The 13,038-nt window shown below is 44.0% G+C and overlaps 1 protein-coding gene across 1 annotated transcript in view; it reads left to right on the top strand.

Annotated features, from left to right (window-relative positions):
• The window catches only part of itpr2 (inositol 1,4,5-trisphosphate receptor, type 2), a 290,627-nt gene that overhangs the window by 119,548 nt on the left and 158,041 nt on the right, over positions 1-13,038 (top strand). The window contains exons 13-16 of the mRNA XM_086009952.1: positions 545-705; positions 4,513-4,654; positions 5,639-5,797; positions 6,561-6,733. Coding sequence (XP_085866078.1) covers positions 545-705; positions 4,513-4,654; positions 5,639-5,797; positions 6,561-6,733 — 635 coding nt within the window. The remainder of the gene's footprint in view (positions 1-544; positions 706-4,512; positions 4,655-5,638; positions 5,798-6,560; positions 6,734-13,038) is intronic.

Raw genomic sequence — 13,038 nt, 5'->3', positions numbered from 1 at the left:
TAAGAGAATTCCAAGTCGTTATTTCAAAAAAATTCATTCTCAGGATGTGGGAACCACTGGCATTTATTGCCCATCCCGAGTTGCCTTGAGAAGGTGGTAGTGGGCTGCCTTCTTGAACGGTTTGATACAACAGAGTGGGTTACTAGTCGACTTCAGAGGGCAGTTAAGAGTCAAGCACATTGGTGTGGGATTGGAGTCACATACAGGCCAGACCAGGTAAGGACGGCAGGTTTCCTTCTCTAAAGGTCATTCGTGAACCAATTGAGTTTTTAGAACAATCCAACAACTTCATGGTCACTTTTACTGGTATCAGCTTTATTAAACCTGAATTCAAATTCTCAAACTGCCAAGGTGGGAACTGAATTCACTCTAGATTACTTAGTCCAAGCTCTCTGGATTACTAGTCCTGTAACATAGCCACTACACTACCGTACCACCATAGAAAACTAAAATATTCCACTGCTTTCACGTAACCTCTTCATATTGCTTGTTGCCGTGACATTGTCCACATGCTGTAGATTGACTATTATCTCATCGTTATTAGATTGGAACATGTCCGACCAAAGAAGATAAGGAAGCATTTGCGATTGTCTCCGTGCCTCTTTCAGAAGTCCGAGATTTAGACTTTGCCAATGATGCCAGTAAGGTGCTTGCAGCAACGGTCCAAAGGTTACAAGATGGCACCATCACTCAGAACGAAAGAAGGTCAGTGAATACATATTGAAAATCCGCGCTATTCATAGAATTACATAGAATTTATTGAACCGAAACAGGCCATTCGACCCAACAGGCCCATGCTGGTGTTTATGCTCCACGTGAGCCTCCTCCCACCTTACTTCATTTTACCCGGTTAGCACGTCCTTCTATTCCTTTCTCCCTCATGTACTTATCTAGCTTCCCCTTAAATGATAGTCACCTCAACTACTCCATGTGGAAGTGAGTTCCACATTCTCACCGCTCTCTGGGTAAAGAAATTTCTCCTGCATTCCTTATCTTATATTTATGGCCCCTAGTTTTGGTCTCCCCACAAGTGGAAACATCTTCGCTGTGTCTACCCTATCAAACCTCTTCATAATTTTAAACAACTTGGAGTTAAAGTAAAGTCAGATTGAAAGAATCACTTGTGATTTGATTTTATAAACTGCACAATCAAAGATCATTTCACTGGTGTGCAGTGTAGCAGAATTCTTCTAAGTCACCAAGTACCTTTCATCTCTGAATGAATTTGTTTTAAATTAAGTTTTCCCTCTCCCAGGAGATTAGGTGGGGGTGGGGGTGGGGGGTGGCAGTCAGAAAGCAGGTTAGGGTTATGATGTACAGGAACTCTCGTTTAAACGGCACCTAAATATCCAGAATTCTCTAATAACCGGCAAAATTCATACTCCGAAAACAACACCTCAATAACCGGAAATGTTGCTGAGTCCGAGTCTCCCGCGGTGGCCGAGTTAGTCAGTGGGGGTAGTTCTCCAAACTGCCACTACTCGGCTTCTTGGCGCTGTCGGAAGTCTCTTCCGATCCGAACACCTCAATAACCGGAAATGTTGCCGAGTCCGAGTCCATTTAACACAACATTCTGTAGGTGAGTACCCAATTATACTGCACAGTTCTTGATTTTTTTATTTGTTTGTTAAAAATAGCCTTGGTAGATAACCCTCTCCGTCATCCGGAATTTTTAATCAACCGGCACCATCCCGGTCCCGTCGGTGCCGGATACCAAAGAGTTTCCTGTATAGAAGTCATACCATAACAGTATCGGACAGGCTCGATAGACCATCTGGAGGAAAGAGAGGCGGAAAGGTTCAGGGAGGGAATTCCAGAGCTTAGGGCCTCGGCAGCTGAAGGCACGGCCGCCAGTGGTGGAGCGATTAAAATCGGGGATGCTCAAGAGGCCAGAATTGGAGGTGCGCAGATATCTCGGAGGGTTGTAGGACTGGAGGCGGTTACAGAGATGGGGAGGGGCGAGGCCGTGGAGGAATGTGTAAACAAGCAAGGGGGTTTCAGGTGGGTGAGAGAGCGTGGGGAAATGAACACAGGCCAATCCGCTCGATGGAATAAATAAGGGCAAGATCCTCTGTTTGTACCAGTTGATCTTCCACAGTGTTCCTCACAGATTAAAATAAAGAAAGATGGTCTCCCTCCTTTTCATTGCCTCTCTCCGTATCGCCTCTTTGCCTTTTTGCTTGTCTTCTGCTTATTCTGTCTCCATTTTCTTTCACTCGGTCTCCCTCTTTCTATTTGTGGGTCTCATGCACTTTTACTTTCACCCTTGTGTCTTTTGTATCTACGTTTTCCCTCACTTCCTTTTTATCTCTTTCTGTCGTTCCGTAGCTGTGTTTTCCTTCACTTAAGGAAGGACATGGATCGTACGTCAATATATTTCACTCAGATCTCTCTCAGCCCCATTGAAATGTGTGCTCTAGGTAGATTGAAGAAAGTGGCACCTTATCTAAGCAATCTAATTGACATTCTTTATTCCTCCAGGGATTCTAGCCAGGTGCAATCTATTTGAATAAATGAATACTGAAGAAAGACTTAAGAATCAGCCCAGAGCAGGACTGACTCCCCACAGTAGATTCACAGAAATAGGAGGCCTCGATTCTCAGTCTCTCATTCTCATGGGCCGTGATACCATCAGGTACTCACCGGCCCAGACATTTATACACAGGAGTGGAGTTGATGCCAGAAAAACCACTTGTCAGCTGTGCCTTCATCGAGTTTACAGTCCCTTGTCAGCCTCTCCTTCTTGCTGCCTCCTCTTCGCACTCGCTTGCTCTCTCTGTCTCTGTCTCTCTCTCTGCTCAATCTGTTTCTCTCTCCCCTCCCTCTCTCACTCTCTATCTCTCTCTCACACTCTCTCTCTCACTCTCTCTTTCTCTCTCCCCCTCTCTCAACAACTGCACGCACTACCATTCCGCTTGAGAAATAAAGCTGATGACAACCCTCAGTAATGATAAAGCCAGGTGTTACTTTTGTTCTTTTGAGCATAAATATAAATAATTTTCAGGGTAGCTGATTTTTCATGCCTATAATTTATTAAAGAGAGCCTTTAAATGCTGAATTTTCTAGTTAATCTCAGGGACTAAGAGCAAAGGAGACTTTGAAAAGGCTGAAAAATGGTTTGGTTCCCCTATTTGCTTCTTTAAACCTGGGATTTAACCCTTGAGGGGCTGTTTCACACCTTTAGCAAGTGCCTCCCTGGAGGTTCAGTTCAGGCTGAGAGTTCACCTAGCGAAGAGTTCACTACACAAAGCTGACTCGGGAAGATCTGGCGGGGCCAACCTTTCCCATTCAGGCCAGTGAAAAGGTCACGGTGATCTAATCCCATTGGACAATATGCCCTGCTGCATTTCCTGCAGCCAATGATGTTATTTCTAGGTCTGAACCAACACCACGGTAGCTTGGAGGTGATGGGACTTGTAAGGCTGGGCCAGTGAGGAAAGCTGGAGTGTTTGAGACAGGGAGGGAATGGATTGGTCAGAGTGGATGTGTGAGTGAGGGGGCAGAATCGAGGCCTGGGAATCGTGCGGTGTAGTGCGCAGACTTTTTAAATCAAGTCTGAGGGTAGTGGTGACCCAGGCCTTTCTATATCAGGCTGCTGCAAATAGAATGGCAGGTTTTTCCAGCTAATCTCTATGCCATTTTACTCCTGTGAGCAGATCTGCTCTCCAGATTGGCTGTATCTTGGGCAATTTTTTTTTTGCTGCTATGTGATTGGATGGAATTTTGCTTTGGTGCATTGTGATTGGGTGGAATTTTTTTGTGCATTCTGATTGGATGGAATCTTTTTTGGGTGCATTGTGATGGGGGAGAAATACTTCACGTAATTTTGTTGGTTAATAAAAGCACCAACATAACCAATTAGAAAGAGAGAAAAATGCAAAGTTGAATAATTAACCAATGAGGAAGAAGATGGTTGATGGGATCTCTCGAGTCATGCCCTAGACGGTAGACAACAAGTTTGACCTACACAGCAACACACAGACATTTATTTAGTTATCAGATTGGTGACTTCACTCCCCACTTTTAATGCAGTTTTTTCTTTGATTCAAAATTTGCCGTGTTACGGTAGATATTTTTAGCCTAATATCTGTCCAATTAAACTGATTTGTATGAAACATAATAGAAAACAGGCTACGTAATTCATAAATATAAGCAACAATAACTGCGAACTAAAGAAACACGTGCATTTATATAGTACCTGAGCACATCTCTCACAAATATCTCAAAGCACTTCACTTACAATGAATTACATTGAAGTGCAGTGAGTGTTATTATGTAGGTAAACAGTGCAGCCATTTTGCACACAGCAAACTCCCACAAACGGCAACAAAATGCCTGGCCATGAGATGGCTGCCTCCTCAGGCTATAACTTGTGCCTCTTACTGACTGATCAAGCACCGTCACAGGGACTGATCTGTGATCTGCGGGAAACCTTTTGTTAACAAGTGACCAAAAAATGGAAGTAAACAAGGTAACTTGAAATTGAGAAGTAATCAGTTCATTTATTGACAGGTTTGGGACGAAACTGTTGGAGGACTTGGTTTTCTTTGTTGCTGATGTCCCCAGCAATGGCCAAGAAGTCTTGGATGTGGTTATCACAAAACCAAACAGGGAGAGACAGAAGTTAATGAGAGAGCAAAATATCTTGAAGCAGGTAAGACCACTTCACTGCTTTTCAGAAAGCTCCAATTTTATCTTTCTCACATGAATAGTTACACAGATATAATCTAAAGAGACAGTCTGCTTCATGCAAGGTATAACATCTTGCTAACCCACAATGAGTATGGCACCACATTCGGGGAGTGTACTTTATTCAGTGCACGCCATGTAATGGTGTGATTACTGGGTTATCGATCCAGCCACTGCAGGTGCAGTGAACAGGCAGCACCACTCAGTTCCCTGCAAACGCGTCGGCCTAGTTTGTAGGCTCGAACCCACAGCCTTTGGCCTATAGGGTGAAAATCTTAACAAACTGAAGGGTCTCACCAGAATGATACTGGGGCTTAAAGGGTTAAATTATGAGGACAGGTTGCATAAACTTGGCTTGTATTCCCTCGAGTTTAGACGGTTAAGGGGTGCTCTGATCGAGGTGTTTAAAGTGATGAAGGGATTCGATTGGGTGGATGCAGAGAAACTATTTCCTCTGGTGGGGGGAGTCCAGAACAACCTTAAAATTAGAGCCCGGCCGTTCAGGGGTGAGTCAGGAAACACTTCTTCACACAAAGGGTGCTGGGAATCTGGAACTCTCTCCCCCAAAAAGGCTGTGGATGCTGGGTCAGTTAAAATGTTCAAGACTGAGACCGATAGATTTTTGTTAGGTAAGGGTATCCAGGGATATGGAGAAAAAGCAGGTCGATAGAGTTAAGATGCAGATCAGCCATGATCTAATTGAATGGCGGAACAGACCTGTGGGACTGAATGACTTCCTCCTGCTCCTATATTCTTATCACCATGGGATTGTGAAATTTAACACGAAGGGAAGCAGAAATGGATTAAAATTAAGTTGTGGAGTATCTGAAGTTAGGCTTTCAGTTTCGAAGGCTAGAAGAAAGAACTATTCTGCACAAGGGATTAAGGTCCCTGCCGGTATCTTTTTATCATGGGCTGATGTGTCTTTTTTTGTCAACTTTCACGACAGATCTTTGGAATTTTGAAGGCCCCTTTCATGGACAAAGGAGACGGGCCAATGTTAAGACTGGAAGACTTAGGAGATCAGAGATATGCTCCCTATCGATACATACTGCGGCTCTGTTACCGGGTCCTTAGACACTCGCAGCAGGACTATAGGAAAAATCAGGTTGGTACGGTCCATCGCTAACAGCGGTAGGAATGGTCCAGTCTATATTTTCAACAATAAAAACAGAAAATGCTGGAAATACTCAGCAGGTCAGGCAGCATCTGTGGAGAGAGAAACAGAGTTAACGTTTCAGCTCAATGACCCTTTGTCAGACTAAAGGGAATGGTAACATAGTGGTTATGTTACTGGACTAATAATCCAGAGACATGAGTTCAAATCCCACCACGGCAGTTGGGGAATTTAAATTCAGATAATTAAATAAATCTGGAATTTAAAAAAAGAGCTAGTATCAGTAATGATAACCCTGAAAGTACTGGATTGTGATAAAAACTCATCTGGTTCACTAATGTCCTTTAGGGAAGGAAATCTGCCGTCCTTACCCGGTCTGGCCTATATGCGACTCCAGACCCACAGCAACGTGGTTGACTCTTAACTGCCCTCTGAAATGGTGGCTCACCACCACCTTCTCGAGGGCAATTAGGGATGGGCAATAAATGCTGGCCTTGCCAGCGACGTCCACATCCCAGGAACGAATAAAAAAAAAACTGTTTAAAACAGATTCTTTTAATTTACCTTGGGGGAGGGGGAGAGTTTACTTACACAAGATTCTAGGTCAGTATTTCAGAATGGATACAGATTTATTTCATCGAATTGTTTACAGCGCGGAAGGAGGCCATTCAGCCCATCGTACCTGTGCCAGCTCTCCGAAAGAAGCTCTCCCCCGCCCTTTCCCACGTCATTTTACATATTTTTTTTCTTTCAGGAGTACATTGCTAAGATGTTTGGCATTATGCAGTCCCAAATCGGATATGATGTGCTGGCAGAAGACACAATAACAGCCTTGTTACACAACAATAGGAAACTGCTGGAGAAACACATCACAGCGAAGGAAATCGAAACCTTTGTCAACTTGCTGCGGAGGAACAGAGAGCCCAGGTGGGACAGTGTGCACTTGTTTAATCTTGTCCCTTTTCCAATGTTGTTCTTCAGTCCTGTTTGTTTGGGAAAACTCTCACTTAGATCAGTGTGCCGTTACTTTTAATATATATAAAATCATAGAGGTTTACGGCACAGAAGGAGGCCATTCGGCCCATTGTGTCTGAGCTGGCCTAAAAAGAGCTCTCCAGCCTAATCCCACTTTCCAGCTCTTGGTCCGTAGCCCTGTAGGTTACGGCACTTCAAGTGCATATCCAAGTACTTTTTAAATGTGATGAGTGTTTCTGCCTCGACCACCCTTTCAGGCAGTGCGTTCCAGACCCCCACCACCCTCTGGGTGAAAAAATTCCCCTCAACTCCCCTCTAATATTACTACCAATTACTTTAAATCTGTGCCCCCTGGTTATTGATGTCCCTGCTAAGGGAAATAGGTCCTTCCTATTCACGCTATCTGGGCCCCTCATCATTTTATACACCTCAATCAAATCTCCCCTCAGCCTCCTCTGTTCCAAAGAAAACAACCCCAGCCTATCCAATCGTTCCTTATAGCTAAAATTCTCCTGCCCTGGCAACATCCTCGTTAACCTCCTCTGTACCCTCTCTAGTGCGATCACATCCTTCCTGTACTGTGGTGACCAGAACGGTACACAGTCCTCGAGCTGCGGCCTAACTAGTGTTTTGTACAGTTCAAGCATAACCTCCCTGCTCTTATATTCTATGCCTCGGCTAATAAAGGAAAATATATCGTATGCCTTCTTAACCACCTTATCTACCTGTCCTGTTACCTTCAGGGATCTGTGGACATACACTCCAAGGTCATAGAATCATAGAATGGTTACGGCACAGAAGGAGGCTATTCGGCCCGTCGAGCCCGTGCCGGCCCTCTGCAAGAGTACTTCAGCTAGTCCCACTCCCCCACCCTTTCCTTGTATCCCTGCAATTTTTTTTCCTTCAGGTACTTATCCAATTCCCTTTTGAAAGCCACGACTGAATCTGCCTCCACCACCCTCTCAGGCAGTGCATTCCAGATCCTAACCACTCGCTGCGTAAAAACGTTTTTCCTCATGTCACCTTTGGTTCTTTTGCCAATCACCTTAAATCTGCGTCCACTGGTTCTCGACCCTACCGCCAATGGGAACAGTTTCTCTCTATCTACTCTGTCAAGACCCCTCATGATTTTGAGCACCTCCATCAAATCTCCTCGCAACCTTCTCTGCTCTAAGGAGAACAACCCCAGCTTCTCCAGCCTATCCACGTAACTGAAGTCCCCCATCCCTGGAATCATTCTCGTAAATCTTTTCTGCGCCCTCTCTAAGGCCTTCACATCCATCCTGCAGAAAGGACACAGTACTCCAGTTGAGGCCGAACCAGTGTTTTATAAAGGTTCATCATAACTTCCTTGCTTTTGTACTCTATGCCTCTATTTATGAAGCCCAGGATCCCGTATGCTTTTTTAACCACTTTCTCAACCTGCCCTGCCGCCTTCAACAATTTGTGCGCATATACCCCCAGGTCTCTCTGTTCATGCACCCGCTTTAGAATTGTATCCTTTAGTTTATATTGCCTCTCCTCGTTCTTCCTACCGAAATGTATCACGTCGCACTTTTCTGCGTTAAATTTAATCTACATAAGAACATAAGAAATAGGAGCAGGAGTAGGCCATTTGGCCCCTCAAGCCTGCTCCGCCATTCAGTAAGATCATGGCTCATCTTCTACCTCATCTCCACTTTCCTGCACTATCCCCATATCCCTTGACTCCCTTAATATTCAAAAATCTATCGATCTCTGTCTTTAATATACTCAACGACTGAGCCTCCACAGCCCTCTGGGGAAGAGAATTCCAAAGATTCACCACCCTCCGAGTGAAGAAATTCCTCCTCATCTCAGTCCTAAATGGCTGACCCCTTATTCTGAGACTGTGACCCCTGGCTCTAGACTCCCCAGCCAGGGGAAACATCCTCCCTGCATCTACCCTGTCAAGCCCTGTAAGAATTTTGTATGTTTCAATGAGATCACCTCTCATTCTTCTGAACTCTAGGGAATATAGACCCATTTCACCAGCCTGTCTATGTCCTCTTGAAGTCTTTCACTATCCTCCTCACTGTTCACTATACTTCCAAGTTTTGAGTCATCTGCAAATTTTGAAATTGTGCCCTGTACACCCAAGTCTAAGTTTAATATATATCAAGAAAAGCAGTGATACTCGTACCGACCCTGGGGAACACCACTATGTACTTTCCTCCAGTCTGATAAACAACCGTTCACCACTACTCGCTGTTTCCTATCACTTAGCCAATTTCGTATCCATGCTGCCACTGTCCCTTTTATTCCATGGGCTTCAACTTTGCTGGCAAGCCTATTATGTGGCACTTTACCAAATGCCTTTTGGAACTCCATGTACACCACATCAACCTCACTGCACTCATCAACCCTCTCTGTTACCTCATCAAAAAACTCAATCAAGTTAGTTAAACACAATTTGCCTTTAACAAATCCGTGCTGGCTTTCCTTAATTAATCCCTACTTGTCCAAGTGCCTGTTAATTTTGTCCCAGATTATCGTTTCTACAAGCTTCCCCACTACTGAGGGTAAATTGACTGGCCTGTAGTTGCTGGGTTTATCTTTACACCCTTTTTTGAACAACTGTGTAACATTTGCAATTCTCCAGTCCTCTGGCACCAGCCCCTGTATCTAAGGAGGGTTGGAATATTATGGCCAGTATCTCCACGATTTCCGCCCTCAATTCCCTCAGCATCCTAGGATGCATCCCATCTGCACCTGGTAATTTATCTACTTTAAGTACAGCCAGCCTTTCTAGTACCTCCTCCTTATCAATTTTTATCCCATCCAGTATCGCCACTACCTCCTCTTTCACTATGACTTTGGCAGCATCTTCTTCCTTGGTAAAGACAGATGCAAAGTGCTCACTTAGTACCTCAGCCATACCCTCTGCCTCCATGATTTGCTCTCCATTTTGGTCCCTAATCGGCCCCACCCCTCCTCTTACTACCTGTTTACTATTTCTATGTCTATAGGAGACTTTTGGATTCCCTTTTATGTTAGCTACCAATCTATTCTCATACCCTCTCTTTGCCCCTCTTATTTCCTTTTTCACTTCCCCTCTGAACTTTCTATATTCAGCCTGGTCCTCACTTGTATTCTCAACCTGGCATCTGTCATACGCCCCTTTTTTCTGCTTCATCTTACTCTCTATCTCTTTCGTCATCCAGGGAGCTCTGGCTTTGGTTTCCCTACCTTTCTCCTTCATGTGAATGTACCTTGACTGTACCCGAACCACCTCCTCTTTAAAGGCAGCCCATTGCTCGATTACAATTTTGCCTGCCAAACTTTGGAAAGGTTTCTATGTTCCTCTACACTTCTGCGTATCCTACCATTTATTGTGTATTCCCCTCCCCAAATGCATTACCTCATATTTCTCTGTCTTGAATTCCATTTGCCACTTTTCTGCCCAGCTGACCAGTCCATTGATATCTTCCTGCAGTCTACAGCTTTCTTCCTCACTATCAACCACACGGCCAATTTCTGTATCATCTGCAAACTTCTTAATCATGCCCCCTACATTGAAGTCTAAATCATTGATGTATACCACAAAAGGCAAGAGACCTAGTACTGAGCCCTGCAGAATCCCACAGCTTTCAATCACAAAAACATCCTTCGACCATTACCCTTTGCTTCCTGCCACTGAACCAATTTTGGATCCAACTTGCCACTTTCCCTTGGATCCCATGGACTATTACTTTTCTGACCATGCGGGACCTTGTCAAAAGCCTTGCTAAAATCCATGTAGACTATATCAAAAGCACTACGCTCATCAACCCTCCTTGTTACCGCCTCAAAAAATTCAATCAAGTTAGTCAGACACGACCTTCCCTTAACAAATCCATGCTGACTGTTCTTGATTAATCCGTGCCTTTCTAAATGATGATTAATACGGTCCCTCAGAATTTTTCCAACAATTTGCCCACCACCGAGGTTAGGCTGACTGGCCTGTAATTCTCTACCACAGAAGGCAGTGGAGGCCAATTCATTAAATATATTCAAGAAGGAGTTAGATATATTTCTTAAGGCTAAAGGGATCAAGGGGTATTGGGAGAAGGCAGGGACAGGATACTGAATTTGGATGATCAGCCATGATCTCATTGAATGGCGGAGCAGGCTCGAGGGGCCGAATGGCCGACTCCTGCTCATCTATGTTTCTATATTAATTACTTGGTCTATCCCTTTCTCCTTTTTTAAACAACAGTACCATGTTAGCAGTCCTCCAGTCCTCCGGCACCATGCCTGTAGCCAGAGAGGATTGGAAAATGATGGTCAGAGCCTCTGCTATTTCCTCCCTTGCTTCTCTTAACAACCTGGGATACATTTCATCTGGGCCTGGCGATTTATCTACTTTCAAAGATGCTAAACCCCTTAATACTTCCTCTCTCTGTTTATCTCATCTAATATTTCACACTCCTCCTCCTTAACTACAATGTCTGCATCCTCCCTCTCTTCTGTGAAGACAGACGCAAAGTATTCATTAAGAACCAAACCCATGTCTTCCGCCTCCACACACAAGCTTCCTTTTTGGTCTCTAATAGGCTCTGCTCCTTCTTCAGTTATCCTCTTGCTCTTTATGTATTTATAAAACATCTTTGGGTTCTCCTTGATTTTACTTGCCAATTATTTTTTCATGCCCTCTCTTTGCTTTCTTAATTTGCTTTTTAATTTCACCCCTGCACTTTCTATACTCCAGGTTTTCTGCAGTATTTAGCTCTCAGTATCTGTCACAAGCTTCCCTTTTTGCCTTATCCTACCCTGTATGCCCCTTGACATCCAGGGGGCTCTAGATTTGGGAGTCCATCCTTTTTCTTTGTGGGAACATATTTACACTGAACCCTCACTATCTCCTCCTTGAATACACTGTAACCTAAACAGACAATTGCAAGTCATAGTATTTATAGTATCATAGTATTTATCTGTTAGTCTGCATTAGGATCGAGAAATACGTTTATAAAACCTATATTTAAATCCGCACTGGGCTAATAACAGCTGTGAGCCTGACGAGCATTCAGAAGATCAATAGTTGAGGTCAAATTTGCTTGCTTCAAGTGAGGAGCTCTGTCAGATCATGGGATGGAGCCTCATGGAGAAGCAAGATCTTCCTTTCTTTTGGAGAAGGGGGGGATTGAAGGGAGAGGAGGAGGAGGAGAGAGACGGGGTTTGATTTCTCCTGGGTGAGCACCCCTACCTGATTCTGGAATCACTTTGAAGCTAGTCATTGAGACATTTGTGACTTGGGCTAGCCTACGGCCTATATCCCATCCAGAGAAGATGGTGGACATCTAAAAAAGAATGACTTGCATTTCTATAGCGCCTTTCACGACCACCGGACATCTTAAAGCGCTTTACAGCCAATGAAGTACTTTTGAAGTGTACTCACTGTTGTAATGGGGGAAACGCGGCAGCCAATTTGCGCACAGCAAGCTCCCACAAACAGCAATGTGATAATGACCAGATAATCTGTTTTAGTGACGTCTTCGAAATAGTGCCAGGGGATATTTTACGTCCACCTGTGAGAGCAGATGGGGCCTCGGTTTAATGTCTCATCTGAAAGATGGCACCTCTGACAGTGCAGCACTCCCTCAGCACTGCACTGGAGTGTCAGCCTAGATTTTTGTGCTCAAGTCCCTGGAGTGGGACTTGAACCCACAACCTTCTGACTCAGAGGCGAGGGTGCTGCCCACTTTTTAATTTTTTTTTATTATTATACTTTATTGAACATTAAGAACATTTACAACATCGTGATCATTACATTGTATGAGACAAATCAATTCCACCGCCCTGCACAGCCATTCCGCCACCACATTTTAACATCAAAACCTGAAGTTTAATTTGTCACCTGCAACATATATTAATTGATTGTACTTTAAAAATTGGTTGTAAAATACTGTCCTTAAATTCCTTTCTGAATAAAACATCCACAGAGCCTTATAATGATCTTTTAGCTTATATTTAAAATACTCTTTTAGATTGATTCTCCTCCCCTTAAAAAACAGAGCATTCCTTCTTTGCACAATCACGAATCTAGCCAAACTGAACATTAAATTAATTGCCGCTCCGCTAGACTCTGGCAGACTCTCCTGCAATCCCCATCTCAAAATTGAGTCCCACGGGATTCCCATTCTCGCTCTTCGGTCCCCACCCAGCAAAAAAGCTTCACACAACTGTCGAACATAGTACTTAAAGTCATTTAACTGCGGACATAACACCAGTAAATGGGACAGAGTCTTATCCTGTGTCCC

This window comes from Somniosus microcephalus, chromosome 17 (genome assembly GCF_052327205.1).
Source record: "Somniosus microcephalus isolate GS21.2 chromosome 17, FLI_Smic_1.0, whole genome shotgun sequence".
NCBI lineage: Eukaryota > Metazoa > Chordata > Chondrichthyes > Squaliformes > Somniosidae > Somniosus > Somniosus microcephalus.
The sequence above is the reverse complement of the archived record's forward strand: the minus strand, read 5'-3'. Positions and strand labels throughout refer to the sequence as shown.